The sequence below is a fragment of the Talpa europaea genome, assembly GCF_964194135.1.
Source record: "Talpa europaea genome assembly, chromosome: X".
Classification (NCBI taxonomy): Eukaryota; Metazoa; Chordata; class Mammalia; order Eulipotyphla; family Talpidae; genus Talpa; species Talpa europaea.
This window is the reverse complement of record NC_140081.1, coordinates 80,781,950-80,804,487: the sequence shown is the minus strand read 5'-3', so window position 1 is coordinate 80,804,487 and position 22,538 is coordinate 80,781,950. Positions and strand designations below refer to the sequence as shown.

The 22,538-nt window shown below is 36.0% G+C and overlaps 1 protein-coding gene across 3 annotated transcripts in view; it reads left to right on the top strand.

Annotated features, from left to right (window-relative positions):
* The window catches only part of SMARCA1 (SNF2 related chromatin remodeling ATPase 1), a gene marked incomplete at both ends in the record, with an annotated part of 66,618 nt that overhangs the window by 18,449 nt on the left and 25,631 nt on the right, over nt 1-22,538 (top strand). For 2 of the 3 annotated variants that reach the window (XM_084258445.1, XM_084258444.1), the window contains 9 exons: nt 3,331-3,440; nt 5,114-5,340; nt 6,183-6,304; nt 9,887-10,039; nt 11,719-11,851; nt 12,470-12,618; nt 14,560-14,679; nt 20,709-20,819; nt 21,078-21,191. In XM_084258445.1, coding sequence (XP_084114571.1) covers nt 3,331-3,440; nt 5,114-5,340; nt 6,183-6,304; nt 9,887-10,039; nt 11,719-11,851; nt 12,470-12,618; nt 14,560-14,679; nt 20,709-20,819; nt 21,078-21,191 — 1,239 coding nt within the window. Of the gene's footprint in view, nt 1-3,330; nt 3,441-5,113; nt 5,341-6,182; nt 6,305-8,920; nt 8,957-9,886; nt 10,040-11,718; nt 11,852-12,469; nt 12,619-14,559; nt 14,680-20,708; nt 20,820-21,077; nt 21,192-22,538 lie in introns of all 3 variants that reach the window. The other variant, XM_084258443.1, reaches the window with a different exon arrangement.

Below are 22,538 nucleotides of genomic sequence, written 5' to 3'. Positions count from 1 at the left end.
CGCTGCAGAGGCTGTGGGCAGCTTCGCAACCCAGCGCTCAACTGCTGTGCCATCGGGGAGGCCCTTGGCTCTTTTCCCTTAATGTGTAAACATGGTCAGTATCTCCCTTATTATAGCGCAACCTATACTCACACACGGTACTTCCTCAACATTGTGTCTCATTCTAGTTGTGAGTCTCTTTTTTTCTTTTTTGCTTGATCAGAATGATTATTTTATTAACACATATGTCAGGTTGTGTCTCTCATTTCCTCAAACCCCGCAGTGACTCTTAGAGTAAAATCACTCCTAATGACAGTCAAAAGTCCCAACCGGACCTGGTCACCTCTTCCTCCATACCCTCCTATCTATTCTTCCCTTGCTCACTCACTCATGGTGACCACAGACTTCTTTTTTATTCCTCAAACATTGTGATTCTCTTTTCTTCCTCTGATAGCTCACCTTTAAAGAGCAGTTTATCCTTTCCATCTCTGCTACCTAATGTCCTATCTACTCTTGAATCTGTTGACCACTGGCTTTTATCCATTCCAAATAACTGAAATTTACCTTGGAAGGCCTTCAGTGATTTTTCAATTGCTGAATTCTGAGTACACCTTTTGGCCAATGTCTTGGCTTCTCTGCACTATTTAGCACCTCTAACCATTCCTTCTTGAGATTCTTTCCTGCTTATTTTATGGGGTACAGGATGTTTTTCCTCTTACTTCTTTGACTGTCTATCAGTTCCCTCTATGGACTTTATCTGTCTGTTTCTGAAAGTTTAGTATTCAGCAGTCTTTGTCTTTGACTTTCTTTTTCATGCATGCTCTCACTAGGAATCTATTCCCATGGTTTCAGCTCCTACCTGCATGCTTGTAATGGAACAATTTATCTCTCTGTAATTCTCTTCCAAGCTCTAGACTTAAACATATCCGATTGCCTTCTGAGACCTTCTGCCTAAATGTCTCTCTGGCAGTTTTAACTCTTAAGACTATCAACAAAACAAAGAAAATAATCCGGTCAAAAAATGGGCAGAAGAGCTAAAAAGAAACTTCTCCAAAGAGAAAATGCAAATGGCCAACAGGCATTTGAAAAAATGTTCAACATCACTTGTAATCAGGGAAATGCAAATCAAAACTACCATGAGATATCATCTCACCCCAGTGAGAATGGCACATATTAAAAAAACTAGCAACAACAAATGTTGGCGAGGATGTGGAAAAAAAGGAACTCTCCTGCACTGCTGGTGGGAGTGCAAACTGGTCCAACCACTCTATGGAAAGCTGTGTGGAGATTCCTCAACCTGCTAAAGATAGAGCTTCCATATGATCTAGCAATTCCACTCCTAGGTATTTACCTAAATGACAGAGAAACATTAATTCCAAAGGGCACCTGCACCCCTATGTTTATAGCAGCACTATTTACAATAAGTAAGCTATGGAATCAACCCAAATGCCCCAAAAAAGATGACTGGATCAAAAAGATGTGGTATATATACACAATGGAATATTACTCAGCAATCAAAAAAGATAAACTCATGCAATTTGCAGCAACATGGATGGAGCTGGAAGGGCTCATGCTCAGCGAAATAAGCCAGAAAGAAAAAGAAAAATACCGGATGGTCTCACTCATAACAGGAATTCAGAAAACCTAAATAAGGGACCAGAAAAAAGACTAATTAATATAAAATAAAAATCAAAATCAACAAGCAACTATAAACCAGAGACACACTATGGGGGGGTGGTGGCAGGGAAAGGAAGGATTAGGGTCAAAATAAGGGGGGGTGCAATTGTATGGGGGAATATAACCAAAATGAAAATGCATACATTGTGCAAAAATGAAAAATGGTATAAGAATTATATAAAATAAAATATTAAAAAAACCTATCTCTTAGACAAGTTTAGGAGACCCAAAGCAGAGACTGTGTCTTCTCTTACTCTTATCTTTTCCTTAGTACCCACAGACCTCTAACCATAATAGCCACAGTCTACTGATGTCTACTGGGATGAAGCTCTTTAGTACTACCCAAAGATGAAATGTTGCCGTTTATAACAAAATGGAAGGAATCTGAGGGGATGGTGCAAGGCCAAGCCAGAAAGACAAAGACAAATATAGAACAAGTTCACACATATGAGTATCAAATGGAAACACAGTGGATGAAGTGACAGTAAAATAATTATAAACCAGCAGACACTGATAGCCAAACTCAGGTTTCAGAAGGTAAAGGTGAGGAAAGAGGGGGAAAAGGTCAGATGAAATTAGACAAGGCTATGGAAACAAAAAAGAGATTAGAGTCTAAAGTCATGCTTAAAATGAAGTCATTACTTGGGAAGTAAGAGGTGATCTTAATTTTAAAATTACATATATATCTTTTAAAATATATGTATTTATGGTACATCTATATGCTGAGCATTTTTAAACTAGGGTTCCTTCCATTTTGTTATGAATGGCAACATTTCATCTTTGCTTAAAGCTGAATCATGTTCCATTGTGTAGACAGACCACATTGACTTTATCCTGCACTCAGATTGCTTGTATAGCTTAGCTATTGTAAATAACACTGCACATAAGTACATATTTTTTAGAGGAATGAATGAGGAAACAGTCTCAGAAAAAAGTTAAGGAACTTTCGAAGACTCACAACAGGCAAACTGGGAATGAGCTGATTGTAGAATCAGCTTGATTTGAGTTTGAATTCATTTCTACCATTTACTAGCAAAGTGGCTTTGTTGATGTCACTAAAATTAAAATAATCATATTTCTTTCAAAGATTTTAGTTGGGATTCAATACGCTATGTGAAGTTCATAGTGCAATGTTTGACACATGGCGGGTACTCTGTAGACAGTAACACTGTCATTTTATCGTGATAGAGTCTGTCTTCTAAAGGTATATGCTGGTTATTCCAGTTTTTTCTGTATTCATCCATTCCTTAACATTGAACCATTTTTTCCTCATTCATATATTTAGCCATTTTGAAGTGGCTTGCATTTTTATTTCAAGTAGAGACTGATCCATACTCTGATTTCAGATTTCTTTTAAAGTTTGAAAATCTTGTATAACAACAGCTTTATTTTTTTCTTCCCCCTTTGGTTTTTTTAGTTGATAGTCAATCACCTGACAGTCATTTTTAGTGTGCTTTAAACCTTTAAATCATGACTGTAAAATTTAGACCCCCTTTTCTGACTTTCTAGAGGGTCTTACTTGGTTCTGTTTTTACTGAGAAAGTTAGCAATCTGTGTCACTATTTTCCAGATTACATAGTAGGAAGTCAATTTCACATAAAGTTGCTGTCAATGAAATATATGGTTTATAATATTAAATATTTTGAGAACTTTTTAAACACTATTACTTTTTAGGTCTTAAAACCATTTTTGCTACGTCGTATAAAAACTGATGTAGAGAAGAGCCTGCCACCTAAAAAGGAAATAAAGATTTACTTGGGACTAAGTAAAATGCAGCGAGAATGGTGAGCTGTTTTGTTTCCGATAGAATTTCTTTATGTATAAGAATTTATTAAAATTAGCATTGTAGTGGTTCAGTTATTACATTTATGTAATAACTTTAGTTCATAAATTACATTTTATGGTTAAATGGCAAACTATGTTGCTCAAATATTTTAATATAAAATTGATGAATATTTTATCTAACCCTTGGAAAGGTTAGTGGACCTGCATTTGCATCCTGTGCTTTATCTCTTAATACCTTGGCAAGTTAAAAAACCTCTGTTTCTTTTATAAAATGGGGTTAATAATGCTTAGTCTCTGAGAATGATATCAAGGTTAAAGGGGACAGTGCTACTGGCATATTTGAGAGTGAAGTAGTCATAACCAAATAACAAGTAGTAATAAGATGGATGAAAATATCTGTGATGGTGGATATTATAAAAACAAAAGCTGGAATTTGTTTGGTATATACAAACAAGGCAAGAAATTGACAAGGACAGTCACAAGGAATGATAAATTAGACATTTTAATAGTGTGATAATGCTGCTAAGAGAAGCAAAATGTTGCTTCTGTAAATAAAATTAGATCATGTATGACTTCTTTACTTTTGAGGCCAGTATAGAGTACTGATGAAGAGTGTATTTTTTTTTTTTTGACTCAGACATAAGATCGAAACCTGGCTTTGTCACTTCCTGTGGCCTTGAGTACATTGTTTCACTTCTCTTAGGTGCCTGAATTTCTGTAAGGGCAGGAATGACACTGCGCAGGTTTTCTAATCCAGCAGACAGGGTAAAGGAGGAGTCAGGGTCCTCAGTGGCTTTTGCAGGCTTTTATTGGGATTTACTGGGTACATGGCAGGTAGGGGTGCTGGGGGGCCAGGAGGCTGGCAGGCCTCCCAGCCCCCAGCAAGTCTTCACTCTTTCTGGGCTCTCAGGCCTTCTCTCTCCCTCTCTCTTGGCTTCTCTGCTTCTGCTGGCGTCCCCGTGACGCCGCACTTAAAAGCCCAGTCTTAGCCCAGGTGAATCCCATCTACATATGCCCACACCCTACTCCAGGTGCCCGCCATCAGGCATGCATTCATGACCACAGGGTTCTGTCATCTATCCTAATGGTGGAGGGCAGAAAAGCCTGATACTTTTTACCTTACCCTACAGTTTCCATCTGTAAAATGGGGATACCAGTACATACCTCTGAGTTGTACAGACTTAACAAGATGATTCATATAAAATCCTTGTCATGATACCTGGCACTTCACCTCAGTACAGGTTGACTTATTATAATGAAATATTGTTGAGGTGGATATGTAGGTCTATTTTTGTCTGGGTGAAGGTCTAGAAAAGATAATGGATAATGTTTACAGGATCAGAAAAAAGGAAAAGACTTATGGAGTCAGGTATAAGAAATGGGACTTGTTTTTAGCTCAAACAAAAGTTGGATGCCAATTTCTATCAAATATTATAGTTACTGAATAATTATCAGATGTAGTTATCAGCTGATAGCAATTTCTAGTGTTGGATAAAGCAGGTGAAAACAGGTTTATAGGTGGTGTACAAGTTAAAATGTTTAAATCTTCACTGGCCTCGAATCAGATCTTGCTTATCTCTAAATGAGAATCTAAGCTGATCACCACAGAGACATTTCTTGGTGGTATTAAACTTTTCTTAACAGCATGATTAATTATAGTTTAAAATTTTAGGTATACAAAAATTCTGATGAAAGATATTGATGTTTTAAACTCTGCTGGCAAGATGGACAAGATGCGACTCTTAAACATTTTGATGCAGCTTCGAAAGTGTTGTAATCATCCTTACCTGTTTGATGGTGCTGAACCTGGTCCACCTTATACCACTGATGAGCACATTGTCAGCAACAGTGGTAAAATGGTAGTCCTTGATAAACTGTTAGCCAAACTCAAAGAACAGGGTGAGTTGCAAATCTTTAAATGAACCTGAAATACCTTAATGCTAATGACTTGTATCGGGGTAGCACATCACATGATCACTCAGCCATTGGGTCAACTGACATACCCAGGATTTGCTAGTTGCCAGAAATTGTCCTACAGGCTAGGATATGTAAGACAGCAAGCTCTGCCTTGGCGGAACAACTCGTAGAGTATTGAGAAGGGGTAGTTGCAATTCGTTGTGAGAAGTGTTGTGGTAGGTTGAAAAACTGGGAGTTGGGAAAGTCTCCAGACAGGTGTGAAAGAAAGTAAAGTGGAGTTTATGGGATTTAAGTAGTGTGGTAGTTAATGAATTTGGGAAGATGGTTGGGCCAAATTATAAAAGACCTTTTAAATCATGCTTTAGGGAGTTAGGGCCATTTTGAAGAGGCCAGTGGGGATGTGGGGTCATAGACAATTTAGCTGTGGAGAGAGACGCCATCAGATTTGTATGTTGGGAAGAGACCTTTGGAAGCAGAATGCTAGGAAGCAGTCTGAGGTATCTATGGGACTGAAAAGCAGGAGAATAGTTAGGAGGCTACTGCAGTAACACAGTGAGAGGTTGTGTGGACCTGTCACTCATCCTCAGGACAGAGTAAAGGCAAGCTTTAGATCATCTCAATATGTGTGGAGGATTTTGAAGCCCTTAAAAATGCATAACTCAACAAATGCATGATTTTGTGTAGCATCCCTGGAAGGTTTGTGTGTATGTAGTGGCATGTTCACATGCTTTATTGTTTATATTGCGTATGACATTTAATTTTATTTTTGTAACTTTCAAGTTTTCCAGCAGTTGAATAACTTGCTTTTTTGTGAAATGTTTCAGGTTCAAGGGTTCTCATTTTTAGCCAGATGACCCGCTTGCTGGACATTTTGGAGGATTATTGTATGTGGCGTGGTTATGAGTATTGTCGCCTGGATGGACAAACCCCACATGAAGAAAGAGAGGTGAGGAAGAGAATATAAAACAAGATTTTAAATATCAGAATTCAATTAGGCAATGTATTTCATCATTAGGTAGTTTTTCACTGTAGCCAGGTGCATGGAATTTCTCACTACCATTTCTTTCTCTTTGAGATTGTCAATTTGGCTTCCATTACTCCAACTCTCTACAAATCATCCTTTCCAAGGTCTTCAGAGACATCTTCATTTATTTAATGGACACCACCATTACATCCTCATCTAACCGCTGCTGTTTGATTACTGTTTCTCAGCTTATTCTTTGACTTCTGATTTTGTGTCACATCTTTTCTTTCTTTGCCTCCTATGGTAGACCCTCGCCATTCGTGAAGTTTAACAGTTGAGATTTTTCCAGTTTATGAGCAATCCTGAAGACCCAGGAAACAGTAATTTGTAAAGAGAATAATCCTAGTTTTATAGAGATTGCATAAAACTGAAATGGGACTGCACAGCTATAGGTGCTTTTCACGCATTTAGATCTTGGAATACTACAGACACAGCGTGCAGGAATGAGTCACTTAGCTATTGAGAGTGAGGCAGCCTGCCTAGCACCCTGTGTCTTTCTCAGATTTGGAAAATTTAATAATTCTTTAAATTATCTCTCACGAATGCCTTGGGTCGAATGCATTTTAAATGCTTTAAAGCACTTTTTGTGGGGGGGAGGGCTTTGCTAATTTATCTTCTCTTTTCTGTGATCCTTCAGGACTCTCTTTGGCCTCTGTTTTAAGTCTATATTCATGCTCTGGGCAAAGATCGTGATTTTATGGTATAGTGGAAAACGCATCGAACTTGGTTTTAGAAGACCTGAATTTTAGTACCTACTCCGCCACTTTGTAGTACACGCAAGCCATTTAATTCTCTGAGCCTCAGTGTCTTTAACTGTATTATAAGGTTAATATTCATGCCTAGACTCCTTTATCTGACAGCATTGTGAGGATTGTCAATTTGGCTAGAACAGGTATGAATAGAGTGGCTAGAACAGGTGTGAATAGAGTTTTAGCTGTGCAGTACAGTGCATACCACATTATCACGTTGCACACAAGCCTTTTTCCTCTCAGCCTTAGGGCTCCTTCTCAGGCCACAGCAGCTCTCACCCTGGGTTCCTCTCCCCCCATAGTTGTGGCAGGCACTCCATCCCTTGTGTGCCACCTTACTGAAGCCTGGCTGATGCACAGCATAGTGGCCACAACAGACACACAGTCCCTTTTATTGTTAAGCATTTATTGCTACCCATCATGGGGAAACAATTGTCACAACATTTTACAAATGTGGGGACATTTCAGAACTTACTCTGTTCCGTGCTCTGTGGTTTTTACTCTCTCCAAAATGGTAAATTGAAGCTGTTTGGGGCCTTTACTGATTTGTTCCTGGAAGTGGGTTTCTCCAATCCACATGAAGGCTAGGCCATGTAGTATTACCCTTCAAGATAACCCTTCTCCCTGGAATAAAGATGATACTAAGACAGAAGAGTAGGTCTTTGCTGACCTCAAGTAGCCAATTTACATTTCTGACTGATCTCTCTGTCATGAGTGATGTGCAATTTATCCAGTTATGCCCCAAATCTCTGGTTTCTTAAAATTTAAAGTAATGTTCTCCCTTTACTGACTTTGAATTGCATGCATTGACTTTAGCTACAGCTGTTTTTACTTGGAGCTGCCCTACTTTCCCATTATGTCGTTTTCTACACAATCATTTCATCTGTGTCCCCAATAAGAAGGGGAAGATCATATTTGATTCCTTACTCTGTGTGCTAGCTGTTCACAAGCAGTTCTTTCTTGATAGCTCTCAGATTTGCCCTTTCTCCATTGCTACAGCTAAATTCAGCTAAGAAGTCTCTGGTCTGCTGTGACTCAGCTCCTGTAACCTTTACTAAATTGGCCGCCTCACCTTTAGAAGGAAAGGAACTAACACTTGTCAAGCAACTACGATAAGCTAGGTAGCTTATAGTTCCAATTGAACTCTCCCAGCAGCCCAGTAAAGTATTGGTGTAATTTTCTCCACTGGAAACTGTGTCTCAGAGAGGTTAAATGCTTGCTTAGCACCACATATCTACTAAATGGTAGTTATGATTCATGCCCAGGTTTTTGCTATTTCCTCTACACTTAATTGCCTCTCACTACACCATGCTGCTTTTCTGTACTGCCCCTCTACATGCTGTACCCACTGTGGCAGTGACGGTCACCTCTGCCTGCAACTTTTGACCATGCCATTCCATTCATTAAAAATAATACTTCCTGTATTTTGTGATTATGAAAGTAATATATGATTGCTGAAGGAAATTTGGAGACTAGAAGAAGTATTTATGGCTGAGCTTTTTATGTATATATAATATATATCATTAATATTATTCTATCTACGCTCTCTATAAAGTTCAGTATCCTAATAATTTTTACTCACATTATGTAGTACTTTTTGATATCAGTTAAAAAAAAACACCGTAAAAATAATTTTAGTATAATATTTCATCCTGTGGATGTACTAGAAGTAATTTATCCCTCTATGTTGATCATTTAGGTTGTTTCCAATTTTTCGCTATTATAAATAATGCTGAAATGAAGGTCCTTATACATAAATCTTTGTGCACATCTCTGATTATTTCCTTAGGATAAATTCCTAGAAGTGGAATTACTGGGTCAAAGGGTATGAACATTTTTAAGACTCTTGATGCATATTGCCAAATTGCTTTCCAGAAAGGTTGTACCAATTTACACTCCCAGCAGCAATGTATGAGAGTGCCCGTCTCACCGCCCCCTCGTCAACATTGAGTATTATCATTTTTTTATCTTCAAAAAATGGTATTATGTTGTTTTAGTTTGCATTTATTTGATTACTAGTGAGACTGAACATTTTTCTTGTGTTTATTAGCCATTTGTATTTGTTCTGTGAATTGTCTGTTCTATTTTCATTTTTTTGGGCTCATTTTTCTATTGGGGTCTCAGTGTTTATTCTAATTAATTTGTGTGGGATCCTTATTTAGTAAGGATGTTAACATACCATTACTTTTTAAGACTCTTTAGCCAGTCCTGGATTACCTTTCTGATTTTCCTCATCACTTTCTTGTTTACCCCTTTTCACCAAATGGAAATAAATCTATGCATCTTTCCCTTTTACCCCTTGTTCCTCGTTCCCATTTCTAAAGCTTTTTCTCTTTTGGTTGATCTTCTCACCTGTACCTTCTTTATCAATCCTTGATAAACTAATAGGAATGAAGTTGAGATATCTGGCATTTCTCCCCTAAATATGTTTCAGCTTCCACTCAAACACTTCACTATTCTTTTAAAATAACTTAAATGTTTTATTACCTGTCTAGTTAAATTTTACCATGTGATTATTCTAAGTTTGTCTCTACTGATGTAAGCTTTTAAAGATTAGGAAGCTTATGTTGTATACTTTCTACAACAATTTACACAATGCAGTATATAGACAGATGTTTAACATTTTTCAAGGTGGAAGAATATTATAAAGTGGGGTTTTGAGTATGCATGTTAAAATGTTTGTGTCTTAAGGACTCTGGTAATATAATTTGATTTTTTTCTCCTTTTCTTCTATCTCCTTTATCAATTAAAAAAGGAAGCAATAGAGGCCTTTAATGCTCCTAATAGTAGCAAATTCATCTTTATGCTGAGTACCAGGGCTGGAGGTCTCGGAATTAACTTGGCGAGTGCTGATGTGGTTATACTATATGATTCAGACTGGAATCCACAGGTTGATCTACAAGCTATGGTTAGTAATCTTAAATGGTATCAGAAATTTTATCTTAGCTCAGAATACTTAGTTATTCAAGGGTAATTTATGACAGAAGGGTAACAATTCTGGAGAGTGTTTAAAAATGTTAAAATAGGTTATCCTAGAAAACCGAATTGCTGTGATAATTGCAGAAAAAGAAAACAAACAAACCCTCAAGTCCAAGTTTATCACTTGTGTATCAATTTTGGCTTTTGTGATGAAACAGATTAGTTTTCCAGGTATGTCTGAAGATATAAGATGGATTTTGATGGAGGTTAAAGGTTAGTTAATATTTTTTGCTTAACAGTTGAGTATATTAAAATCCTTGGTTCTTACATTGGGAGAGGTAAGATTTTAACTTTTTTGATACAGAAGGTGGGAAGAGAAAGTAAAAAGATAGCAAGGAAAAACATTCCAGGAAACCATTTGTTACTTAAGGACACCACCAGAAACTATTCCCCCCTGTTTTTAATTTTCAGGGAGCCATTTCTCGTCCCTTTCATCATCATATCATCCATTGAGCTAGTTATGCTTTTCCTCAATGTGACTCACATTTTAAGATAAAAAAATGTAATTTCAGAAGTAAAAAGATGCAAAATAGCTATGCATTCAAAATTCCAAAATGTGGGACAATTGGCTGTCTTTGGAAGCAGTGAAATGTTATAGTCCTTCCTTTTATAATAAAGAGTTGAAAAATTTTGAGCATTGGGACATTTTAAAATCATCATGCTTTGGCTTAATTATTATTCCTTTAGAATGGTACTGAACTACCTGTTTGTGATGATAAAGTAGGAGTCAGCCCAATAAGTTACAGTGTTACTGAACTGGAAAACTTATTGATGACTGCACTTCATTTCCCTAAGTGTTAGGTATAGCTGATTTTTTAAGATACACTATTTGACATTGAAATTTTAAATATGTACAGGGTGCTATATTTCCTTTTGATTATGTTATGTTGAAACTGTTTTACTGGGCTCTAGTATTTTTATATTCATCACAAAGTTTATTTTGAACATTGTTTCTTTAATTTTTCTCTCTACTACCTACCTCACTTCACCTGTTTGCTTTAGCAGCTTCTGTGTTTTAAAAACACTCTCCCTGTCTGTTTTTACATTATCAGAATCTACCACCTGTCACCTTTTACCAACTGTAAACCATGGGACTGATTCTAGAGGACGCTATCATAAGAGTATTAATATCCCATTAATTTTTATGACCCCCTCCACTACAGATGCCTGAATTGCCTCAGTAAGCAGAAAGAACTGCTAGATGATGAGATAAAGCTGCTTTTTGTCACCATAGCAACGCTTGCTAACTACCTTGCCCCTCATTTGCAAAAATCCTTGCTGGTTTGGAAGATGTTTATATTTAGTGGCTTAAAGTTACTCAGTAACTTAATCTACAAGTTTTCAGCTCCCTTGAGTCCTCATTTTAAAGGGGCTTTACCTGATGTCCTTTTGAAAGTTTTCCATTAATGCTGCTGTAGAATATGTGCAGATTGCTTTGTTCCTAGGAGTCTGTAGATATTCTTTGTATGCAGCATCTTCTTTTAAAAAGTGGCAGGTGTAGCGAGATTGGGAACTAATTTTATTTTCAGAATTTTGTAGCATATGATGGCTATACTGTATATCTTATCCAGAATACCCAATGTCTTATATTAGTATTCTTTCTACTAGGATCGAGCACATCGTATTGGTCAGAAGAAGCCAGTACGTGTGTTCCGTCTCATTACTGACAACACTGTTGAAGAAAGGATTGTAGAAAGAGCTGAGATAAAACTGAGACTTGACTCAATTGTTATACAACAAGGTATTTCTATGTATCAGCTTCAATAGGTGTTTTTCTCCAAAAACACATGCAATTTTCTTAAAAGGAGATTACTTTCAATGGAAATGCACTGAGATTTGCAGAGTTAGTGAGAGGGAAAAAAGAAGCAAAAAATAGCTAAAGATTTAAATCTTACTAATTTAAAACCTTGTACTCAATATACATAGTAGATGGTTTAACATCACTAGCTTACAGTATAATGTAAGTGGCCTGTTTTTTTTTTTGTAGTACCTGACTTAGCAGATAAAATGTCTAGTTAAAAAAATTAAAACTGGTGTTAGAGGGTGCTTTTCTGTATAGAGAGATTTGATCTGAAAGCTGGAGTTTGAACATGCGAAAAATGTTTCTGTCCTACTGAGTTAACTGAATTTTACAAAAGGAAATGTATATTGAGGTAGAAGGTCTGGTCAAAGAAAAACTTATAGGGTTGTTCATTAAAAATAATGGTTTTAAAGCTCACTAATTTTCCGTATAATATTTTAAAGGTTTACTTATGGTTAGATGCAATAGTGTCTGATTAGCACTATTATGCTGTGCTTTCTCTGGAATATAATGGGACATGTTATATTCTTATATAAGCAGTTTTATTTTTTTTATTAGGACGACTCATTGACCAACAATCTAACAAGCTGGCAAAAGAAGAAATGTTACAAATGATACGTCATGGAGCCACCCATGTTTTTGCTTCTAAAGAAAGTGAACTGACAGATGAGGATATCACAACTCTTCTAGAAAGAGGGGAAAAGAAGGTGTGTTAAAATGGCATTCTGTTTTCATAATGGATTGCTTTTAACTCAGCATACTTCAGCATGCTGTTTCAAATGTCTTGTGTTTTCTCTAAGAATTTATAGTTTTGTTTCCAGGGATGATTTAGGCTTTTTGGTTGGATTTTTGATGGGAAAGACTAAGAGCCAGGGTTTAAAGTTGAATGACCTTTGACCTATTGCTTATTGAAAATGTTGGTATTTACTTGAAAGCCAAATGCATTTTGTGTTTAATCACTTGTATCAGGACTGCATTTTATCACCTATTTTTGGTACTGGATTAGAAATCATCTACTGATACTTTATATTAACTGAGTATCTTCTGTGAACAGTTTATGCGATATTAAAGCATTTATTAAAGTATAATCAGCCGCTTCAGAATATTGTGATTTTATGTTGTTTACTTTTTGACACAATTTAGGGATAATTACAAACACAAGCAAAAGTAGAGCGTGTAGTAAACCCCCGATCTACTTGTCGACCGTTTCTGACAGCCATTAACCAGTCCTGTCCCATTCACACCCCAATTCATTTTCCTTTTTTGGGATCTTTTTGAATTGAACACATTGCCATTGGTTGATATGTCATCTGCATCTTTTTTAATCCATAGGGTCTCCCCCCATTTCTGTGTTCTTTCCTTTATAGTTTGCTGAAAAAACTGGGTTGTTTTCCTTTGGAGTTGCTCACAATCTGGATTTTGCCCATTCTTTTCTCTAGGGGCATTTTAACATGTTCACCTATTTACTATATTTCCTATAAATTGGATAAATTACTTTTTGGACAATTTATATTTCTGAGGTCCTAATTTTTACGTTACATCCCCAGGACTGACTTATTTTATAACTGACTCCAGCCAATCCCCACCTCTGGCAGCTCTAAATGTGTTCTCTGTGTCTATGAGTTTGGTGGGTTTTTTTAGATTCCACCTATCAGTGACATTATGTAGTGTTTGTCTTTCTCTGACTGACTTATTTCACTGAGCGTAATGCCCTTAAGGTCTGTCCCATGTTGTCACAAACAGCAGGATTTCCTTCTTTGTTGTGGAAGAATAATATTCCACTGTGTATTTATTTAGTCATTTATCTGTTGATGGACACTTATTTCCTTGCCTCAGCTGTTGTAAACAATGCTACAGTGAACGTGGGGGTGAAGTTAGCATTTTAATTTCTTTTGCATAAATACCCAGAGGTGGATTGCTGGATCATGTGTAAGTTCTATTTTCAATTTTTTCAATTTTTTCAATTTTTATTTTATGTATTTGTTACATCATTTTTCATTTTTGCACAATATATGCATTTTCATCTTGGGAGAAGCTTGCATACTGGTTTCCGCAGTGGCTAGTCCAGTTTACATGCCCAGCAAAAGAGCATAAAGATTCCCTTTCTTCTATATCCTTACTGACACTTATTATTTCTTGTCCTTTTGATAATAGCCATCCTAATAGGTGTGAGGTGATAGTGTACTGTGGATTTAGCTTGCATTTCCCAGATGACTAGTGATCTTAAGCACCTTTTCATGTATAGGAGGTCATATCTTGAATTTTGAGCAATGTTGTGTTAGTATGTGTCATCTTACTATGCAAAATGTGTTTTAGTTCATGTCTGCCTTTATTTTAGCATTAGCTATTTGTCCCATGAAAATGATGCAATAGAAATTATAATATGGCTACATCTTCAATGATAAAAGATTGTAACGAAAACCTAAGTATGCCTAATAAAGAGAATATCTCAGAAGAACATGTACGTATTTAATATACTTGGAGCAACTTAAATTTATATTCAAATTTGATGTTAGTATTACATCATCACCTTGTAAGTTAGTATATTGGATATTTCATCAAAGCCTGATTTTAAAAAGATTGAGAATCCACAGATTTTTATAGGTAATTCAGTGATAATTTTCTAATTTCGATGCATTCAACTTTAGACTGCAGAGATGAATGAACGCATGCAGAAAATGGGAGAGTCTTCTCTGAGGAATTTTAGAATGGACACTGAACAAAGTTTGTACAAGTTTGAAGGAGAGGATTATAGAGAAAAACAGAAGGTAACTTTTTAACCCTTGACCATTAGACTCTCAAATTAGAATTGCTCCTCATAACAATTATAAATTAACACTGCTACTTACCTTTTACAATTGTCTGCTATAGAGTGATATTTGATGTAGATCAAAAGAATTCATGCTGATTTATTATTTCATTATTTTGGCTGCTACTATTGCTGCTGCTTCTACTAGTCTATTCTTTTTTTTTTTAAATAAGTAAAATCTTTTTTAAATTATTTTTGGATTTATTTATGTATTTATACAAGCACTGGGTACAGTTAGAAGCACGGGAGGGTGAGAGAATTCACCAGAGCCAGAGCGGGGAGCAGAGCAGGCAGAAGGACAGAAGTACACTGCTGAGGGGAGCAGCGGGCGGCAGGAGAGGTCTGCTCGCCATGTGGGACCCTCCTCCAGTGGCTGGGGAGCAGCTGGGGATCAAACTGGTGCTGGAGAGGCTGCGGGCAGCTTCGCAACCCAGCGCTCAAACACTGCGCCACTGGGGAGGCCCACTAGTCTTATTCTTGAGAGGCAATATAAGGATTGTGGTTGAATTTCTGGACTTTGAAGCTGAAATCCTCACTGTCATTAATTGACTTTGGGTACTCACTTTTCTCACCTATCAAGTGGACGTTATGGTAATTACATCACAGAGGGATTCTGAGGATTAAAGGAGTTAACAATCAAAAGTAATTAGGACAATGCTTGACACTTAATAGTAGCTATATTAGTAATAATATTCTTATTAAGGTGTAGTTACTGAAGTGCCAAAAGGACTTTGTTATAGGTGATCTCTCTTATGAAATGATACCTTATAATATACTGCATGGACAGCAAGAGTCCTTTGAAGAAATGGAGTTTTATTTGTTTGTTTAAACAGAAATTAAAGCTATAAAGTGTTTTATTTGGAAATGGCTTTAGACTTTATTACAAAAGATATCCTTCACTCGGCTTCCCCTAATGGTGACAACTTATATAGTTATAGTAAAATTATCAAATCCAAGAAATTAACACATTTTCCCCCTAATGTTCTTTCCCTGTTCTAGGGGGTACAACCCTGAATCTCACATCACAGTTTTTAAAAGAAAAGTTTATTTTTAAGAGCATTTTTAGGTTCACAGCAACATCAAGTGAAAAATACAGAAAGTTCCATATAACTCCTACCCCCAAATATTCTCCTCAACTACCAGCATCCTGCACCGAGTGGTGCATTTGTCACAATCAAGCCTACACTAATACATCATTATCATTGTTGTGAACAATGTAAATGACCCATTGATTACATTAGTGTTTACTCTTGGTGTTGTACGTTCACTGGCTTTGTCTAAATGCATGATGACATACATCTACCATAACAGTGTCATACACACTAGTTTCACTGCCCTAAAATCCTCAGTGCTGTAGTTATTCCCCTCTCTCCCAACCCTGGAAAGCACTGATCTTTTTACCATCTCCATAGTCTTACCTTTTTTGAGGATGTTATTTAGTTGGAATCACACAACAGGTAGATGTTGCACCTTGATGTCTTTTACTTAATAATATGCTTTTAAAGTTCCTCCATGTCTTTTCATGGCCAAATAATATTCCATTTTCTGGATGTACCATAGCTTATTTATCCATTTGCCTACTGAAAGACTTCTTGATCACTTCCAGATTTTGGCAACTAGGAATAAAACTGCCACAAACATCCCTGTGCAGGTTTTGTGTGGGCACAGATTATCAGCTCCTTTGATAAGTACCATAGAGCATAATTGCTTGATCATATGGTAAGAGTTGTTTAGTTCTGTAAGAAATTGCCAACCTGTCCTTCAAGTAGCTGTACTATTTTGCATTGGCACCGGCAGTGAAGGAGACTATTCTATTGCCCCACATCCCCACCAGCTCTGGGTGCTGCAGCATTCTTATTTGCCATCTGTTTATCATTTTGGGGAAGTGTCTGTTCAGGTCTTTGGCCCATTTTTTAGATCAGGTTGCTGGTGTTTTTACTGCTGAGTTTAAAGAGTTCTTTGTGCATTTTGTATAACAATCCTTTATCAGAATGTGTCTAACAAGATTTTCTCCCAGTTTGTAACTTTTCTTGTCATTCTCTTGACCCACATTACATTTTTATTGCTTTATTTCCTTAGTCTCTTCTAATCTGTGAGAGTTCTCAGTCTTCCTTTGTCTTGTATGACCTTGACACTTTTTGAATCATATTGGTCAGTTATTTCATAGCTTCTCTATCACTTGGGAGTTGTCTGACATGTTGTCATAATTTAATTGAGATGACACATTTTTGTCAAGGATGCCCTGGAAGGGGTGTTACATCCCCAGTGCATCATAGAAGGGAACGTTTCATGTTGCTGTGTTGTTACTGGAGATGTTAACTTTGATCACATTGTTAAGGCGGTATTTGCTGGATTTCTCTTCTGTAGAGGTGTGATTTTCCCCTTTGCAATTGATAAAAATTTTGGGAGAAATATTTCTCAAACTTTTACCTATTGACTTTAGCATCTGTTGATGGAATTTGCTTGCACCAGTTATCACTGTGTGTTTGCCTAATGGTAATTTGTATTTCCTTTGCTCTTTCTACATTTGTTAATTGTGATTTTTTTCTAACGAAGAGCTTGCCCTTCTCCTATTAATTTACATAAGCATGGATATTTATTTTATGCTTTGAGTTATATTACAATTCTATTATTAATTTTATTAGTGTTCCATAAAATCATATTTTGTAGCTGACAGAAGTGAATTTTATTAAAAAATTTATCCTTCGGTATTGATTTCATTGAAAAATGAGCCATTTCCGTTTCCATTGCAATTAGAATGCTGATAATAGCTATCATTATTTCTTATGGTTTTTAGTTTGACTCAAATCTCTGTGGTTGTTATATCTGTAACCTTAATTCAGACTGCTTATGTTTTATTTTGATGAGGTGGAGGTGGTGGCCTATATGCACAGGGTGGAAATTGCTTCTTAACATACTTTTTAGATCTCATTATGAGATACAAATTTTATTAATTTTACAATTATTCCTGCAGGTTTATTGGTATTGAGTGTTTCATAATGTGGAAAAATGTTAAACAGTGAAGAGTCTAAATATCAGTGGAACTTCTTATCTATATTTTTAGAGGAAAATTAAACTTAGTAAAATACTTGTTTATTTCTAATATAACACATTTTCCTGTGCTTCTAAACTTAGCGAAATAATGATGCACAGGCATTGAGAAATTTTAATATAATTATGATGACTTGTGTTTTTATGATTGAATATCTGGCCATAATTGTTCTATCCAAAATCAGACTTTTTTCAGAATAATCTGAATTAAAATTATATTTTAATATCTTTTGTATTTTTAGATAGTTTCTTAAAATAGGCTTGAATTATCCTTTGAAGAGAATTGAAAACCTCTGAGAATGTTGTCTATACATAAATCATGAGAATTACACAATGAGATAGATTTTCATGTATGATTTGTTGACCCAGTTTTATTACTTAGCAACCATACCTGGTAAATTAAGTCATAATGACTGACAGTGTTCCTGAATAAATTAACCTGAATATGCTTGTATTAATATTCTCATCTCTAACAAAAAGTAACTCAGCGTGATTTATTTTACTTTTGAAAGTTCAGGGATTGATTTTTAATGCTTATTTTATATTTGCATATCTACACATTTAAACAAGTGTAGATTAAATAGCAACATATATTAGTTTTTTTGGGCCTCCCTGGTGGTGCAAGGGGTTAAATCTCAGCACTATGAAGGTATTGGCAGCCACTGTGGCATGAGTTTGATCCCCGGCCAGAGAGCTACCCACATGGCGCAGCTGACCTCTCCTGTCTCGCCTGCTGCTCCCCTTAGCAGTGTATTTCAGTCAATCCGCCTGTTCTGTTCCCCACTCTGTCTCTGGTCAGTCCTCTCACTCCCTGCACCTCTGGCTTATACCCCAGTTCTTTTATACATAAAAAAATAAATCTTTAAAAATATATATATTAGTTTTAGAAAGTTAATTTAAATAATTATTGACTTATTTTCATCCCATTTGAGGCAAATGAAATATTCATTACTTAGAAAACATCTTCTCCATTACTATCATCTCATATTAATTCATCTGAGGGGGAAAAACAAAATTTACTTCACTCCTCTGGGTATTTCTCATTTCACATAATCCCACATTATTATAGCCTTATCTCATAGGTTCAGAGTTAAAAGAGACCTTAAAAGCGAGCTTAAAAAGGTTTCACTTTTTTTTTTTTGTAATTAAGAAATCCTGTGTAGTATCTTGGACAGTTTGAATGTGGTCATACTGGGGATCTTATTCCTGTCAGGATAGTTCATTTCATTGTTTTATATAGCCTCCTGGTTCTCAGAAAATGTGTTATTTGACATAACGATCCTTAATGGAAAATCTTATTTCACTCATCTTTGTATCTTTGACATTGACTTGCAAATAATACAATTGGTACTTTACATGTGTTAGACTATACTGAGTAGTAGTGTGCCTTCCTCTGACTTTCCACATTGGTTTTAATTTTATGGACCAACTAAATCTTGTCCTCTTTTCTGTGTGATAGACTGCTCTATGCGAGGTTGCCACTGTTCTGTTTACCTGTAGTCTCTACTTCTTCAGACACTGTGAGATTGTGCACCTCCCTAGCCATCGTAGTTGTCTGAGTTTATAAAGCACTCTTAAAATATGATCTGAAGGTTCATACTCAATCCTTAGGTAAGATCAGACAGAGTGGGGCCATTCATGGCCGTTTTATGGCCTCTCTTAAGCTTTTGTATAAAAGCACTAGGCTATGCATTGTAAAATAAAGAGAAATACTTGAAGTAGAAAATCATTCCTTCAGATTCCGGAATTTTGTATTGTCAGTTCTGGCTGTTGACTACTAAGTTATATTTTCTGACTGTACTGGAGGAAAGTTTTATGATGCTGCCAAATCATTGTTCACTTCCCTTTGGATGTTTCATAATGTATATTTAACTCTTGGCAGTTTATGCAATACTTTCATGTATATGGTCATATTTAATCCTCGGGCAGGGATTATTATTTCATTTGACAGAAGCAGAAAATAATTTCTATAAAGTTATACAGCTGAAAAAGTGACAGAGCCTGGTTTCAAATTCAGGTATTTCTGATTTCACTGAGTTTTCCCACAGACACCTTACCAAGAGGTCTCATTTTAAAATATCTCTTGATTTAGGATGGCTATATTCTTGTGCTGTTGATTTTTGTCATTTACCATTTTCACCTATTTTCTAATTCATATACTTACCCCTGTTACCAGAATCAATGTCCCTCTTCTTCTGTGTTAGATACTGTTTATTTATTTAGACATAAAATGCTAATCAGATTGTGCAAATTCGTCTGAGTTACTAAGGATAAACTAAGTTTTAAACCTAGCTTCAAGTAAGAAAGAAAATCATATTTGAATTTAAACTTGGGTAAAGTAAATTTTGTATTTAAACTTGGGTGAGGTATATTTTGTTTTTCCCCCTCAGATGAATTAATATGAGATGATAGTAATGGAGAAGATGTTTTCTAAGTAACGAATATTTCATTTGCCTCAAATGGGATGAAAATAAGTAAATAATTATTTAAAAGAAGTACCAGGTTTTGGAACTTCAGTTGTGTAATTGTGATTTTTAAAAAATATTTATTTATTTATGTATACTAGAACTGGGGTATAGGCCAGAAGTGTGGGGGTGAGAAGATTCACCAGAGAGAGAATGGGGAGAGGAGCAGGTGGATTGACTGAACTACATTGCTGAGGGGAGCAGCAGGCGAGACAGGAGAGGTCTGCTGTGCCGTGTGGATCAGCTCCCTGGCTGGGGATCGAACTTATGCTGTGCTGTAGTGGCTGGCAATAGCTTGACAGAACTGAGACTTTAACCCCTGTGCCACCAGGGAGGCCCAGTGTAATTGTGATTTATGAAGCAAGTGTTGATTTTCTCATGGTTTTGGATTTCTCTTGCTTCTGCAACTTTGATGTGCTTGATTTTTATAAAATAGTTTGGAGTAATTAAAATCCTTGTTTGTCGTGTGTAGCTTGGAATGGTGGAGTGGATTGAACCTCCTAAACGAGAACGCAAAGCGAACTATGCTGTGGACGCCTACTTTAGAGAGGCTTTACGTGTCAGCGAACCAAAGGTTCCAAAGGTAAAACTGGATAAGACCAGCTTTTCTGTCTATCATTGAATGTCTTGTAATGTGGTCTGTGATGCAGATTCACTTACTTACATTGGTGCCAAATCCTATTCCCTCAGATTTTAACAATCAAGGAAAATAATTGATATGGTCCACCCACTTAAATGGATTCCGTTGTATTTATTTTTCTAAATATAAAATAAATAGCCAAAGATATGTTTTCTTTGTATGCTAAAAGCAAAGTGTATGTAATGCATGTCATCCCCACAGGCTCCACGACCTCCAAAACAGCCAAATGTTCAGGATTTTCAGTTTTTCCCACCACGTTTATTTGAGCTCCTGGAAAAGGAAATTCTTTATTACAGGAAGACAATAGGCTATAAGGTAATTTTTACTTAGTAAAATACAATCTTTTAAGCTATTGTAATCTAGTAAAGTAGACTGTATCCTATGCTTGTAAGAAAACATAAAAGTAAATTACAGTAGTGGTATCTTTAAAATCAAGGAGGTTTAATTAGGTGTAAAACCTGAAATTACTGAGTGACCAGTAGGGTCATCACTAGATGGAATTAGTGGATAAATATATAAAATTTCAACAAGTAATAACAGCAATAATAATAACAAGCTAATATTAGTGCTTGTATAGTCAGAAAATATGTAAGGAAAATAGCTGGTACAACAGTATATTTAATTAGAAATGAAAGCGTGGCACACAGTAGGACATTTTTGATCATTTTACTTAATATGACTAACAAATAATATTTTTGTGTTTATTGCTCATAGGTTGATGAAAGCCCTGTTGGTGGTTAGTAAATTGTTATCATGTAGGTGTTCAAGATAAACATTACCCTTTGTTTGGTATCTCTATAGTCCGCATGGAAGGGACACTATTTGGTATTTGTCTTTCTCTTTCTGACTGACTTCGATTTTTAAATCCTAGAAAGCTGACTATAGAACTGAGGCTACCAGAGCAGGAGGGGTGTGTGAGAACAGCAGACTTTGGAGATGGATGGACTGTGTGTGCTTCAGTGGTGGGTGCAGTGTAGTAATAATACTTGAAAGACAAGAGGTTGTGTCTAAAACACAAATAACGATATAAACCAATGTTACCTCAAAAAAAGGATAAACCTGATAATGAATTACATCATTTTAAAGGGACCCTTTGGAATTCAAAATTCTTATATATGTATATAAGAACCCCATTTTAGTGAATAAAGTTTAATGTTTGTCACAGTAAATGCCTTAATGAGAGATTAATCATACCACAATATTTCTGTGTGACTTCCTGGTAGATGGAACTGGGTAACCAGACCTATAATCATTAGTAGTAGAAACAAAATTTTAAAAACATCAGCACTTATAGTTTTCCTGGGTTCTGTTTTATGAATTGGAAGCTGTGTTTGAAATTTATTTTGTGAAATTTTATCACAAGTGGAACAAGGCCTAATATCTTGACTAGTAGGCGTAATGTGTGCAGAGAAGCTCCATATATATAAGATATTTTTGGTTATTTATATTTTGGAAGTGGAATGGAATCTCTAGAGTGTTTTTACCATTTGTCCAGAGCGGGAACATTGCCATTTGAAACAGAACTAAAAAGCTTTGCAACTTCCTCTTCATTTACCAAAGGTTAAGTATATAGATATAAATTAGGAACAAGAAATTTTAAATGATTCTAAGTGAGTAGTTATAATACAGTTAGGGAAATGTGATTAAATTTGAATGTATTCA